This window comes from Alligator mississippiensis, chromosome 1 (genome assembly GCF_030867095.1).
Source record: "Alligator mississippiensis isolate rAllMis1 chromosome 1, rAllMis1, whole genome shotgun sequence".
In the NCBI taxonomy this organism is placed as follows: Eukaryota; Metazoa; Chordata; order Crocodylia; family Alligatoridae; genus Alligator; species Alligator mississippiensis.
In genome coordinates this window covers 160,845,647-160,861,229 of record NC_081824.1, presented here as the reverse complement: position 1 = coordinate 160,861,229, position 15,583 = coordinate 160,845,647, and the positions used below count along the sequence as shown (strand labels likewise).

General features: G+C 48.2%; 1 protein-coding gene and 1 long non-coding RNA gene across 2 annotated transcripts in view; one reads left to right on the top strand and one right to left on the bottom strand.

Moving 5' to 3' along the window:
- Positions 1 to 14,579, bottom strand: part of KIF26B (kinesin family member 26B) — a 498,361-nt gene extending 483,782 nt beyond the window's left edge. The window contains exons 1-2 of the mRNA XM_059716126.1: positions 14,206 to 14,579; positions 12,379 to 12,834 (exon numbers count right to left, since the gene is read on the bottom strand). Coding sequence (XP_059572109.1) covers positions 12,379 to 12,834; positions 14,206 to 14,268 — 519 coding nt within the window. The 5' untranslated portion in view covers positions 14,269 to 14,579. The remainder of the gene's footprint in view (positions 1 to 12,378; positions 12,835 to 14,205) is intronic.
- Positions 12,832 to 15,365, top strand: LOC109286420 (uncharacterized). Its single transcript, XR_002094436.2, has 2 exons — positions 12,832 to 14,078; positions 14,575 to 15,365. It is a non-coding gene; the product is annotated as an uncharacterized LOC109286420 (long non-coding RNA).
- The last annotated feature ends 218 nt before the right edge of the window (positions 15,366 to 15,583 follow it).

Below are 15,583 nucleotides of genomic sequence, written 5' to 3'. Positions count from 1 at the left end.
CTGTGTGCCCAGTTTGCTCACAACTCCCCACACCCAGAGTGGGCTAGGCTGTCACAGAGCCGCTGTGATGGGCAGGGCTCTCCCGCTCCCCCGCTGCAGGGCCGGTGGGAGAAGGGCTGTGCTCTGTGCAGCGCTGCCTCCGGGCTCAGGGCCAGAGGGGCTCAGTGCTGGGCCCCATTGTGGGGCAGGGGAGGAAAACCAGCCCTTGGTGGCTTTTTTCTCCAGTAGTACAGAGCCCCTGTAGCGAGCAAACCCTCCGCTCTTTAGATTGTGCTTGTATGGAAGGGTCTGGCCAGGGCTCAGGCAGGGGTTGAACTAGATATGAGAGGACCTCTGGTGGTCCCTGCCAGCCCTACTCCTCTGTGATTTCTCCTTTCCTTCCCTGCTTCACCTCAGGCCCGGGGCCAGGGTCTGACCATGCCCCCACTCTTGTTGCTCGACCCTTCAGTGCCAGCCGGAAGCCGGGGTCTGGGCATGCTCCCTCCTCCCTTCAAAAGCCTGGCAAGGGCTGTTTCCCCCCTCCCACCTAGGCACACCCTGACTGGGGTCCCTGCAGGCCAGCGTGGAGTTTGAAAACCCTCCCCAATCATACTCAGGCCTGCGGGGCCTGGCCACCCCCTGACCCCAATTCAGCTTCCCTCCAGCCTTCTGGCCACCGCAGAAAGGAAGGGAGGGCACCCTCTAGCGCCCCCAAGCTTCTGGCCTGAGCCACTGCAGGCATGTGGCTGCATTTCCGGAATCAAAAGTGAATGTTTATTCACTTGCTTGCCGGTTCACTCTATGCAGGTTAGACTAACCTGCAAAGATGGAATTAATTCAGGCTCAGGCTGTTTGAACATCTTTACCTGGGGCAGATTTCTGGCATGGATAACACGCCACCCAAATTATCTATACAGTAATGGTGAAGGGGTATCACTGTGATTGGCTGTACAATCCTATGCTTGGAAGCACCCTAATTATCCAGTGTCAAAGAGCTATGTCGTTCTGATGTGGCTCCATGAAAGCCTCTGATCCATGAAAACCTCCTTCACTCCTACATACACCATGTTCCTAATAATCTGCTAACATAAGCACGAGTCCCATTACATACAAATAGCCCACGTTGGTAATACATGATATGTTTTATTAGTTACAAGATGTTCCCCACTTCAGAAAATTATTATACCCAGACGGTGTTCTTGTAGCACAAAAAAAATCTGTGAAAATTCAAATATTCTCTTTTATAAAGAACTAGATGAATTCAGGTACGAAAATGACTTGGCAACATAGCACATGCAAGAAAAGGAGCTCAAAACAACTGGCTAGCTGTGGACTAAGTAGTGATCATAGACTTTTTAAATAATCAGTCTACAAACCCATTGCACAACCAGAGCAAGGCTTACATGTGTAAAAAAATTGAGGTTGGTCAAAATGTTGCTGCCCCTTCTCCCTCACAAAGATTTGCTTAAGATGAAGATTTCAGTCATCTGAGGTTAGACTTTCTTTTTCTAGGAGGGAAACACTAGGGTTTTTAGCAGGGAGGTCCTGCCTGACTAACCTAGTTTCCTTTTACAGCAAGGCCACCAATTGTTTAGATGCAGGAGCTGAGGTGGATGTTATCTATCTGGACTTCAAGAAGGCCTTTGGCAAGGTATCCCATACCATCCTTATAAATAAACTGAGGGGATTTGCCTTGGATGATTACACAGTAGACTGGGTAGCAAATTGGCTCAAGGCTTGCACTCAGAGGGTGGTAGTGGATGGGTCAGTGTCAACCTGGAAAGATGTGGGCAGTGGAGTCCCTCAGGGCTCAGTTCTGGTGCAGGTGCTGTTCAACATATTCATCAGTGATCTGGATGAGGGGGTGGGAAGCACCCTGTCCAAATTCACGGACAACACAAAATTATGGGGTGCAACTAACACCCTGGAGAGGAGAAACCAGATCCAGGCCAACCTAGACAGGCTGGGGAAGTGGGCAGAGAGCAACAGGATGCAATTCAATAAGGACAAGTGAAAGGTGCTATATTTAGGGAGGAAGAACTGCCATCATACCTACAGGCTGGGGGGCGACCTTCTCGGCTCCACTGAGGCAGAAAAAGATCTTGGAGTCACTGTTCAGTCCAGGATGAACATGAGTCGTCAATGTGATGAAGCAGTCGGCAGAGCCAATCGCACCTTGTTGTGCATCCGTAGGTGCTTCACAAACAGGTCCAGGAAAGTGATTCTCCCCCTCTATGCAGCACTGGTCAGACCGCAGCTGGAGTACTGCGTCCAGTTCTGGACACCACAATTCAAACATGATGTGGACAACATGGAGAGGGTCCAAAGAAGAGCCACTCGCCTGATTACAGTCCTGCAGGAAAGGCCTTGCGAGGAAAGGCTAAGGGATCTTAACCTCTTCAGCCTCTCCAAGAGAAGGTTGAGAGGGAACCTTGTGGTGGCGTACAAATTCATAAGGGGAGATCAACATGAAGTAGGCGACGATATGTTCACCAGGGCACCCCCTGGAACGACAAGGAACAATGGCCATAAGCTACTAGAGAGAAGGTTCAGGCTGGACATTAGGAAAAAGTTCTTCACAGTCAGGGTTGCCAGAATCTGAAATGGGCTTCCAGGGGAGGTTGTGCTTGCCCCATCCTTAGGGGTCTTCAAGAAGAGACTGGACAGGCACCTGGCTGGGATCACATGACCCCAGGGTTGGTGTTTCTTTTCTTGCCTGCCAGGGGCAGGGGGTCAGACTAGATGGCCCACTGTGGTCCCTTCCAACTCTATGAATCTATGAAACACAATAGTCTCAACCAACAGAACATAAACATAGGCCTGCTCCTAATTTCCAATTCACTCAACAGTGAAGGGCCTCTGTCATCCCACAGAGAAGACAGCATAGCTAGGAATTTAACAATTTCATTAGAAGGGATCTTCTCAACATAAATATCTTCACTTTTCCCTAAAGACCAATTGACCGTATATCGGTTTGGAGGAAATAGTCATAGCATTATGTCAGGTGCAGGAGTCTCTTATTGTGAATTGTGACTGTAGCACAAGTGATACTCCCAAGCTGCTTTTAACAGGAAATGTACACGCATTCGCCGTATAGGTGAAAACATCTGTCTTGTCTAATACAACTGTTCAAAGCAGTTCTAATCCCAAAACAAACAAGGATGTGGAGGACATCCCCACCTGCCAGAAGCTATGCAACTATAAAATGCATTGCAGATGAATTATACTAAATGTTTGGTACTGTGACCTGTGATGCAATAGGAAAGAATGGTTGATGTTGCCTAAACTTTAATGGAGTTAATCCTTCCAAATGCTGACAAATTACTGCTCCAGGCCATTTAAAATCACATTTCTAATGCAATAATCCTATCTGTATTACAATGAGTTCGGATGAAATGATTAGGTGCGTGAGATTTTTGCATAGCAAATTAAGTCACCGTACAGACTGGCCGTGCTTGTTCACAAATTAAAGGTCTGGACAGAAATTAAATTCTATTATTCTGCCACTTGCTAAGCTTTAAGAAAGGGTTTATTACTGTCCTGTCTCTAGTGGGAATGTTTCTAAAGTAGCTACAAGCTAAAAGGAATCTATTTTTCATTTTATGAACTGCAGAGTTATTTTATTATTAATGTTATTAGTCAAGTCTTTGACTACTGAATACATCTGCAATGGGAAAGGCTAAATCAACAGCATGTAGTAAACAAAAAACATGATTTTGTTACCCCAAGATATATATGAGCTTTTTAATAAAAACAGAAATTAACCTAAGATCACACGATTTATCCAGTTTCTAGACCTAGAATTGTGGAGTATTCGGCTAAATGTACCAGCATACAAATTATTTAACAAATCATGGTTTGGAAAACTAACCAGTTTTGGCCATCTCCAGTACTTAATGTGTGTTTCACAGGAAAATTTAGAGAGAAAGAGAGTAAGCACAAAAATTATTTCCCATTTGTATACATTGAAAGCACATAGTCACACTCTGGATTGTTCTGAGGCTCCAACACTGGAAAACCTGAAACTGTATGCTTGTTATGAACATGCATCTCGTCATTTATAGACAGTATAATTCAGTATATATGTATACAGCAAAACCTTTAATGTACCAAATGATTTTTTATACATACATCATCTCTATAATATAGCACCACTGAAGTCAATGGAGGCCTTGCCATTAAATTTAGTGTAACCCTATGGCTAAGTACAGAAATTTGGGGCATTAGGGGGAGGTTAAATTGTTTAAAAATGGCTGCCCAATATCAGGTAATTCAGGATGCGGGGGCTTTCTGGGGAGTTGGGGGTCCAGCAGACTGGAGAGGATTGGGGGTCCACCAGGGAATGTGGGGGCAGGTGTGGCCTGCGGGTGGGGCGGGGGGAGGGGGAGGCAGGTACAACCCATGAGGGGTAGGAGGCGCAACCTACGGGTGGGGTGGGGTGGGGTGGGGGGCAGGCAGGACCTACCAGTGGGGTGGGAGGGCAGGCATGACCCACGACAGGTAGGGAGAGAAGCTGCAACCTGAGAGTGGGGTAAAGGGAGCAGGCACAACCTGTAAGGTGTAGGGGGGGCAAGCACGACCCATGAGTGGGATGGAGGAATAGATGTGACCCATGGGTAAGGTGAGGTGGGGTGACGTCTTCCCCAGAGAAGCTAAACCCCCATCCCTCCTGTCCCTCCCCCCACCAAGACTTAACTTGCTTGGCTCCGGCAGTGGTGAATGTTGATAAAAGTATCTGCACCCAGAGCAGCTTATGGGATGGGGGTTAAGAACTCGGGCTACGGTGGGGGAGCAAGGAGCCAGGGGAGCAAAAAAATAGACCAGTGCAGGGGAAGGGGGGAGTAAAAAGAGTAGCCCCAGGGCTGGGACTAATGTGCAGGGAAAGTGGACAGAAGTTCCAATCACTGTTTTGACCTAAATCGAATGAGTCTGATATTACATAGATCCACGTTTATCTTATTTATCTTATCCAGGTTCTGCAATTTTAGACTGGTTTGTGTACATGGAACTTCTGTACAGTTACAGGTTTAGACTGATTGCCAGGTCTGTAAGTGTAAGGTCGGCACTGGAGTGAGGTAAATTTAAATCGGGCAGCCATTTTGAACACGATTTAACCTCCTGAATGTCTGTGCTTGGCTTATAAGTGCTTATATTAAAAGTTGAGGCTAGTGTCCATATTCCAAATGAGAGATTCAAAAACAGTTTTATGTAAGCACTATGATAGAAAAAGATTAAAATAAAAGCCAATCAGTATTCTTATTAATCTCTGAGATGGCTCCCATTCCGGTACAAATGTCCTACTATATTAAAAAATGCTGTTCCTAAAGTGAAAATACCTTAGCATATTTAAAACATACCACAACGTATAATTATGTAGCACCAATGACCATAGAACAGAGGTGGGCAATTATTTGGGCCCATGGGCCATACATACAGGGAGTTTTAGGGAGCTGTCATGGGCTGGGTCAGTACCTCACACCCTGGCAACAGCTCAACAAACCTCCTTACCTGGGATGGAGCTGCAGGCAGGCAGGGATGGGTCTGGGGCAGCAGCTTCAGTAGGTTCAGCCTCTGGCCTACCCTTCTACTTCAAGCCTCTGGCACCCGCCCAGCGCTGCTTCCAGCATGTGGAGCAGGAGCTGATGTAAGCTGTGGGGTCATGCTAGAGGTGTGGGATGGTTAGGGTGGGTGAGCAGGGAAGAGAAAGGAGGGGAGAGGGAGACAGAGAGAAGTAGCCCTGCCCATGATGAGCAGCAGAGGCCAGTGCTGGGCATGGGGCAAAAGCAGAACCCAGCAGCAGGCACGCTTGCTGCCTACGGGCCCACCAGATATGCTTGGGTCCCTTCTGGCTGTGGCCCTTCCAGGGCTGCCCTGTGGTTCCTCCTCACTGCCACTGCTGCCACCCTGTGGACCTGGGTTGGCCAGGAGGTGGTACAGGGCGGCAGCAGTAGGGATGAGCTGCAGGGCAGCCCCAGCACGTGATCCAGGCAGCCACAGCCAAAAGAGCCGTGGATGCGATGAGCATGCCACTGCCAGGTTCTGCTTTTGCCTGGAGCCCAGCACTGGCCACTGCCACTCATCATGGGCAGGGCTGCCTCCCTCTGCCTCCAATTCCTGCCCCCAACCATCCCTCATCTCCAGCACGGCCCTGCAACTTGCACCAGCTTCCACCCCATGCACCAAAAGCAGCACCGGGTGGGCTCTGGCATCAGTTGCAGACATAGGCAGCAGCTTCCCCCTGGGGATTGGGGGGGGCAGGCTGCATCAGCGCATCAGCTGCCATCCCAGGCAGTCACCCCAGTCCCTGGCAGGAAACTGCAGGCAGCATCCACAGCTGATGCCAGCATGGTCTCAGGGCTGCTTCCAGCACACAGGGCAGGAGCTGGTGTAAGCTGTAGATGGGGCCGGGACGTGCCCACCTGCCCAGCATGATGCAGCAGTCAGAACTGCCAACTCCCTATGGGCTGGATCCTATGACTTTGTGGCCACCGACTTGTGGGCTGGATACAGTCAGTTGGTAGGCTGGATTTGGCCTGCGGGCCATATTTTGCCCACCTATGCCATAAAACATGGTAATCAGTTTCAACATCTATGTGCTTCAGGGCAGAGTTACAATTCATTCTTACTGTACTTAACCTCTAAATGCAGGTAGCTAATTTATGTACATAATTTATTCATATCTGTAGCAGAAGGAGATAAAGGCTCTAAACTTTCTAACATATTCCAGTGGTATGCCATTTCAATGGTTAAAGCAAGGTGGATCTTTTGTAATTGTTAATGATCTTCATGCCACAGAACAAAGACCAACACGCAGCCCCCAGCCTAAAAAAACAAACAGGAATAAATTTTTCATTTTGTTGGCACATATAGAAAGACTGATTCTAGTGGAAGGCACACCTCAGTACTAACAGTGAACTAGTCAGAGGCAGCCTTGTTCCACGTTAAGTAATGCTTTTTCTGTACCAAATGAAATGCTTCACTGCGTAGCTTCACATATAAAGCTCAGTCTGCTTACACAGCAATTGTGTGATATTATGCTATATAGATATATGCAAACATTTAAATTATGATTGCTCCGTATGAAAGAATTTATGTACGTACACATTCAGATAAATCATGGCACATTCCATTATTCTCTATTATGTATACACCAAAATAAAACTGCTATTGGATAATTACATTCACTGCTGCATTATCAACTATCCAAAGTCACATATGAATATTAAATACAATATACATGGAAAATGTATTTTGCTGACTATAGTTATAAAGCTAATTAAATTGCTAGACAGCTTTTAGCAGCAACAAAAATGTGTTGTAAGACACTTGGACCCATAAAAGATTATGGATACATTTTAGATCCCCATTTGAGAATTCTCCCTATATCTTAGTTGTGATGGATTATTACCAGTTAACCACACTACTGTACTAGTCTATGTCCAACTTGATTCACAAAGTGCTGAGTACTTCTGAAGGGGATTGAGAACCATGTTTTTGGCCTGATCCTACTTCCACAGAATTCAAGGGCCAAGCTCCCACTGAAGATAGTAAGAGCAAAATTATACCACCTGGCTTCAGTGAGAGCCTTGAGAGTGCAGTACTTTGCAGGACCCTAAAAGGGTAATACACCAGACCTTTTCAGAGTAGTAAGACTGGAAGGGACCTCAAGAGATCATCTTGTCCAACCAGGGATTTAACCTGCACCCTTAATGTTACTAACACCTCACTTTATGACCCTTATCCCGCAAGTTTTACTGAAAAGACTGCTAACACCAGTGTTTCCGAAACTTTTGATACCTGGGGCACACTTTTTTGGATTAAAACTGATGACACATTTCACTCTTACACCCAAAAAGTGTGCATGTGTGTGTGTGAGAGAGAGAGAGAGAGGATAAGGAAGAGGCCTTGAGGCTAAAATAGTTGAGAATAGAGTTGCCAACCTTCCAGGATTACCCTGGAGTCTGCAGGAATTAGACATAAATCTTCAGGAGACTGCTAAAAGTCACCTGGGAGATCAATGATAGGGCATTCTTTAAAATAAATATTAAATGTTGAATCCAATTTATACAGTAGTCCAGTGCGTTTTTAAAATGTAATAGTAATGTGCATTTGCCTTTCTGACGTAAAGTCTATGCACTGTAATCCATCATGTGATGAAACCTCCTGGAATAGATTCAAACAGAATAGGCAACCCTAGTTGAGAAACACTGATCTAGCTAGTGTAATTTACAGGTGGTAGAAGTAGGACTTCACTCTGCTCTTTCCATTGTCTGTCCCCTCCCGACCCCTGGTCTTGTACTTCAGGGGACAAGGGCAGCCCCCCCACTGCTGAGGCTGCTCCTACAAAGTCTCACATAGTGACAATCACCCCTGCAGCCTCTCCTGCAGGCCTTGAGGTTGTGGGAGAAGTGGAGGGGATGAGCTGGGCTGCAAAGCCTGGATCCATCTGTGCATCCACCACCTACCCACTTGCAGTAGAGCACACTGCTGGAAACGTAAGGGCAGCACTGGCACTAGGGCTGCCTTGGGGGTGGGGAAGGTGAAGGCAGGCAGCAGCAGCTGTGGTAGTTCCTAGAGGAGCAGTTGCAGGCATGGCTGAAGTAGCTGGGCAGAACAAGGTGGTAGAGATGAGAAGAAAGCATTTATCTCCTCACACAGGAGGATGTCATGGCACACTTCTATCACTCCTGTGGTACACTAGTGTGCCTTGGCACATCCTCTGAGACCCACTAACTTACACAATCAACCCCAAGCAAGTCAATGGGACTGCACATATTATTTCTATTATGCTAGTGCCTGAGGACCATCCTAAGACTGGAAGCCCACTGTGCAAACGGTATCCAGGGCTTGCCCTAGAAAGCGTACTGTCTAAATAAAAAATGGCCAGTTTATGGTACAGGGGCCACAAGTGGCACAGGTGCTACTGTGTGTGGCACACAAACCCTAAGCATTCACTGAAGAAAAGCAGAACAATAGAGGCAGGGGAGCTCATGGAGCTAAATAGGGCAGACTGCTGAAGCAAGAGGAGGTGACACCGCTACAAGCCAGGTTAGCCCTTCTGGCCCTGCGGCTGCAGTTGAAGTAGAGGCCCTGGATCCTTGCTCGCCATATAAACCTGCAGCAATTATGGGGACAAGCAAGGGTTAACTTGGCTCTTGGTAACACCTCCTCTTGTGTCAGCATCCTGCCCACTCCACTGCAAGGCTGGGAGTTTGAGCCTCCTGCCTCCATTCCAGTGCCCCAGGGTGTAAACTCTATCAGGTATGCCTCTGGCGGGTAGGGTCAGAGCAGCACACGGAGGGAGCTGGGGCTTGACTTGCACCACACCTGCTGAAAAGGCTGGCTACCACTGGTCTAGATGGACAAGAAAGACAAAGGCGGGGGAAATAGAGACCCATATGTATACACACACTGGAGAGGAATGCTCTGTAAGCAGCATCATATATATATACATATATATGATAGATATATCATATATATATATATATGTATATATATATATGTATGTGTGTGTGTATACATATGTATGTATGTATGTATGTATATTACAAGTAAAAGGAAGAGGAGACTAGTAAGCTAAGTGAAAGAGAAGGCAGGGGGGACATCAAACAGAGGGGAGTAAGGAGGAAAGGGCAGGGGAACTGAGATTACTCATGTGTGAGCCTTGCAGAATAAGACCCCTATAAAACCATCATCAATGGCTTGACTTTTTTAAGTACACAGTGATACAGAACCACTAATATAAGCCAGTGATTTAATGTAGTTGGGAATCAAGGTAATGACTCTGGCCTGCAGTATGTGGTAATAAAGATCTCTACAAGAGTAGTGCTGAACAATTTTTTACCTTATATAATAAGAGCTATCCTTTATTACCTGACATTTCATAAAGGATAGAAAGCCTTCCAGTTTATATTTTATTCACCCATCTTTATATTAGCTGCTGATGAAGTGAGCTTGGGCTCATGAAATATTATGCTATAGACACCTCTGATTTAGTTAGTCTATAAGGTGCAAATCTAACCTGCCTTCTTATCTTGGCTCCCATTGCAGAAATATGCCACTCCCCCTCCTATCTCAAACTCACATTAATCACAGTTGTAAGGACACAGATCCCAGAGATGACAAGTTATTGCTGTTGCAAATCATGTAACCTGAAACTGTGCAAAATTTAATTCCAAGGACAACTTCCTTGGGATTCAGCAACATTTATTCATATTTAAACAATTTTAACCCTTTAAATATATTTCTCTTTTCCTGCTTGTGAATATGTCAGATAAAACAAACCAACTAATGGGATGAGATTAAAACTAGTCCTTTAGTCTCTTGTTCAGATCACAGTGACTGTTTCAAAAGGCATATAAATAAATAATGGTAAGTACAATGTAACAACAATCCCAGGGACCCTTCCACAGCAGTCAGCTCTTTTTCATGATACCTCTTTATCGTAACCACTAATGAAAACTCTTTGAAGTGGAAGAGTAAATATTATCATTTGATAGTACTTGGACCCAACAGTGCAAACAAAATTGCATTGTGTTACATTCTGGGAGCTCTAGACCTGTTCACAATACACTTGCAGGGTTGCCATGGAGGAGTCCAATGGTTACAATTCTGTTAGCACTCAATCAGCACAAGAAGCTGCTGATCGCCCTTTTAGGGTGTTAACTTTAAATTTCATACACAATACCTGTTTGTGTATGTGTGTGTGTTGGGGGTAGAGAGGGGGGATACCACTGATTTCAGAGGATGCTTCTGGTGGGTTCAAATCAAAAGGGCTCAAGACCTCATTTTTAACTGCTGAGCAGCTTAGTTTTCAAAAGCACTCAGATCTTGTTTAGGCTGCTTAAATACAAGCCAGATTCGCAAATATGTTCTGTGCCCAGCCACTCTCAGTATGACACAGATGACAAAATACATTTCTGAAAACAGAACATCTTCCCTTTAGCAGTTGCCCTTGTGGTTGAAACTGTAGACAGAAATACTGGAGGCTAGGGTGCAGCTTCTTGGTCTGCCACACAGTCCCTGTGCTGCAGGTTAGGCAGTTTGCTCTGTGCTTCAGTGCCTCAGCTCCCCATCTTTAAAATGGGGCTAACAGGATTTCTGTACCTCACCCAGGTGCAGACAGAAGCATTACAGGGAAATGTGAAACATGCTCAGATATTTGCATGCATAAGGGCTTCAAACATTTTAAAAGTCTGGCCTTCAAACAGGGCAGGATTATAAGGGGGACCAAGGCCCCTCACACATTAATGCTTTGTCCCAACGTCTCTCCCCCAACCATAAAAACTGGTACAGAAGAATTCATAAAACAAAATCAACAACAATGAAATAACAGAGGAAGGCAGAGGTGGTGCTTGGGGAAACTCGTGGAATCCCTAGAAACCTTCCAGATGTACAAAGCCAAAGGGGAGATTCCCATTCTGACAAAGCAAAAGAGGGTATTTGAGGCAAAGGGAAATCCACACAGGGAATGAAAAGAGGTGTATACAAAAATAACTACAACATTACAGCTGCATTTCCTTGTATATATATCTTCTTCCGTGTCTGTACATAGAGACAGGGGGAACTACATATACATACTCCCATGCACAAAGATTATATATACATACACAGATATACACACACACAAGAGAAGACAGACATGTAGTAATATACCTCTTGTTTCAGTCCCCATTTCTATCTCCCTTTCTCTCCAGCACCCTCTTTTGCTTTGTCAGAATGGGGATACATGAGGAAACTACACATAGAAAGACAGATATCTGTATTGTGTGTATGTGTATATATATATATTAAAGATATATGTGTGTATATATGTATACACACACATATATGTATATATTAGGGAGAGAGATATATGCATATATGTATGTGTAGCTGTATTTTACTATCTCCCATATATAAATGTGTGTGTACATGTATGAAGGAAACACACAGTTTGTATGTGTGTGTGTGTGTGTGTGTGTGTGTGCGCACGTACACACATGGAGGAACCCACACACAGTATTTTAATGTCTCCTCTATATTACATAGTATTTTAATATCTCCCTTATAAGCTCAACCCCAGCTGTACATTTTTGCTCAGGTATTCCTCCGACATGGATGATTTGGGGGCAAATTGCTCCAAAATGTTTCGCAGTCTTGGACATTTGTGAACCCATGTATAAAACAGTACTGCCAAAAGTGGAGACAGAGAGGAGAAAATCCCATGTGTGACCAGAAATTAAAATACACGCACAAGGAGGCAGATCTCCCTGTTTCATTCTCCATCCCTGGCCGGCAGAGGCAGCCAGCAGGAAGCCCGGGCCGGCTCTCGCCCTCCCGCAGCCCGGGCCGGCCCCCGCAGGGGAGCCCCTGCCCCTGCCCCCGCCCCGCCCCGCCCCCGCGGCGGCGCCCCCCTACCTGGGTGCCGCAGGGCGCGGGCAGCAGCAGGCGTAGCGCCTGGCGCTTGAGCTCGGCCAGGCGGGCGCTGCAGGCATCGCACCAGGCGCCGCGGTCGGAGCCGGGCGAGGAGCCGCCACCGCTGCCGGAGCCGGGCGAGCCGGTGCCGAAGCCGGGCGAGCCGCCGAGGGAGCCGGGCGAGCCCGTGCCCACGCCGCCGCCGCCCAGGCCGGGCCCGGAGCCGGAGCCAGAGCTGCAGCCCGAGCCCGAGCCCGAGCCGGGCGAGGCGGGCCCGGGCGAGCCGGCGAAGGAGCCGGGCGACGAGGTGCCGGAGCCGGGCGACGGGGTGCCCGACGAGCCCAGCGCCGAGCCCGCGCCCTCCGGGGTCGGCCGCCCGCCCGCGCGGGACTCCTCGTAGGCGCGGCGGTACCAGCTCTCCGCCGAGCACGGCCGCGCCGGGCAGCACGCCTCCGCCACCTGCGAGCGAGCGAGCGGGACACCCCGTCAGCGCCCGCACCGCACCACGGGCACCCAGGCACACCCCCCCAACTCCATGCACCCCCCGCCCAGGCACAGACACAGACACCCAGACACAACACCACCACCCCCCCCGCAGGCACACACACAACTCCAGGCACCCTTCCCCCAGGCACACACGCACACACTTAGACATACACACACGCTCACACATCCCCAGACACCCCCTAGACACACACACACCCCACACACATACTCAAACACCCCCAGACACCGCCCCCCCGATACATACACACACCGTGCCCCCCCCACACCCCTCCCTAGACCTACACACACACACACTCGGACCCCCCCCAACCCAGATACAGACATATCCCCCACACACAGTCACCCCCCTAGACATACACACCCCTCACACACACACACTCAGACACCCCCTAGACATACACGAACAGATACACACCCCTGCAGACACACACAGATGCACACCCCCACACCCATCCCCCAAACATACACCCCCCAGATACAACCCCCACATACCCCATACTCCCCACACACCCCTCCCTAGACAGACACCCCCCCACACGCACACCCAGATACACACATACACAAACATACCCCCACACACGGACACCCCCCCCCACACACACACACACTCGGACACCTCACAGACACCCCCCCCACACACACACACAGACACTGACACCACCCCAGACATACATACACACACATCCCATACCCCTTCTTAGACATACACACCCTCATACACACTCGGGCACCCCCCCGACACACACATACACAAACACCCCCCACATACCCCCATTTCCCCCCACAGACACCCCCCCTAGACATACACCCCACACACACTCAGAAGCCCCCCCAAACACCCCCCCACAGACACGTTCCAGACATACACCCCCTCACACGGCCCCCAGATACCCGCACCCCCTCCCAGATGCACCCCCAAGCCCTCCCCTAGACACACCCCCCTCAGACACGCAGCCCCCCCCCCCGCATACGCACCTCCCCAGACACACTTGCACACACACCGCTGCCCCCCCCCCGGGCACGCACAGGGGCAGCAGGGGGGCTGCGGGGCGACTCGTGGCCGGGGCTGGCAGAGTTGAGCGGGGAGGGGGCAGGGAAGGACCCGGCCGGGAGCGGGGCACGAGCCGGGCAGCAGCCCCCCGCGCCCGGGGACAGGCGGCTCCATCAGGTGACGGCGTCGGGATCATTTGTTACATGTCAGTTTGCAGAGGGAGCTGGAGCATGGGGACGGGGGGGGGTATTTGGGGACCGGGGGGAGGGTATGAAAGCCCTCAGCACAGATGGATTTTAAGCATCCGTGCCATTCTTTTATGGATAACTTACCCCGTATTTCCTGCTGCGGGTTGTGACTGCAATTCTCTCTTTATTCCCAGCCACAGAATTCATGACGGTTTGGGGGTTTGGGGTTGGTTGGGTTTTTTTTGTGATAACCAGGAGAATTTCCTCCAAATTCCCACTTTACATCCGCAAGGGAAGGTTCAATCCAGTACCACTCGCCCGCTGGAGAGAGAGCTCTGCGCTGAATTCAGCCTTTTTCTCCCCTCCAAAAAAACACCGAGCCCAGAAGCACCATCAATTCTCAGGCAGAAAAAAACCAACCCAATAATAATGTTAAGGATTTGTTGTTTCATCGAATCGTTTGTTCCCTCATTGTCTTCTCTCTCTATCCCTTTACACTCCCGGCTTTCCTAGGAAGAGCAACATCCAGAGTATCAGCATTGCTTACAGCCACACCGTGCAGTTTTCCTCCACAAGTGAGATGAATAAACACATCCAAGGTAGCTCGAGGAAGGTAAAAGAGCAAGAAGAAGAGAGCTAGGCTCTCCCTTGGAAGCAGAGCTTTCTCCCTCTGCTATGGTGCTGTGGGAACTTGTTTCCTTCACCAAGGTTTGTAACTGAGTTAAAAGAAATCCTCCAAAAATATCAGGATCCAGTCTCTGGGAGGAGCTTCTGAGTCCCTTGCAGCCAATATCCTTCTGCCCATTTGTGCCTGACAGTTTTGTACGGAAAGGGAAGACTGTGGCTCGGTAACACTCCTTGGTCAGCAGAGGAGCTGCAAAACGTTTGTAACCGACGCCTCTGAAGGCTTTGAAAACACTGCCAGAGCCTCACTGCAGTCCTGTGCCATACCTTAGCTGCTGAAGGGGGTCCATTTTATTTTGCAGTATTTCTTGATTGGCATTTGTACATTTTTTTTTTTGCTTGCTTCCTTCAAAAACAGAAGAAGGAAAACAATAACAAATAAACAATAAAAAACCCTTGTTGCTTCCACTGCAGTTATTGGTTAGTTGCCAATCCTCAGGGCTTTCACGAAGGTGATTTTGCAAGCCTGCCAAATTCTGTTCAAGTAAGTATGAAAGGGAAGCAAGCTGGGATGTTTTGCCCCTTCTACCTCAATCAATGCTATTTCTTTCCCTCTTGTAATTTTAGGTATACTGATTTAATTTGCAATCAAGGCTTATTAAATGATTTGTTAACAATAACATCTCCAACTTGGATCCTGCCTTTTTTGTTTGTTTGCTTTTTGATTTTCACAAAGGGAGGTTATTCAGCTGGAGGTGACCCCTAGCACCAATATTCCTAATAAACTCCCTCCAAAATGTTTGCTGGCTCTCAAAGAAAGTGATGAAATCAAGAGCTAAATGCCAGATCCTGTGATGTGGACAACAAGCAGAGTGCAAATCAAAAGGCATAATGCAAA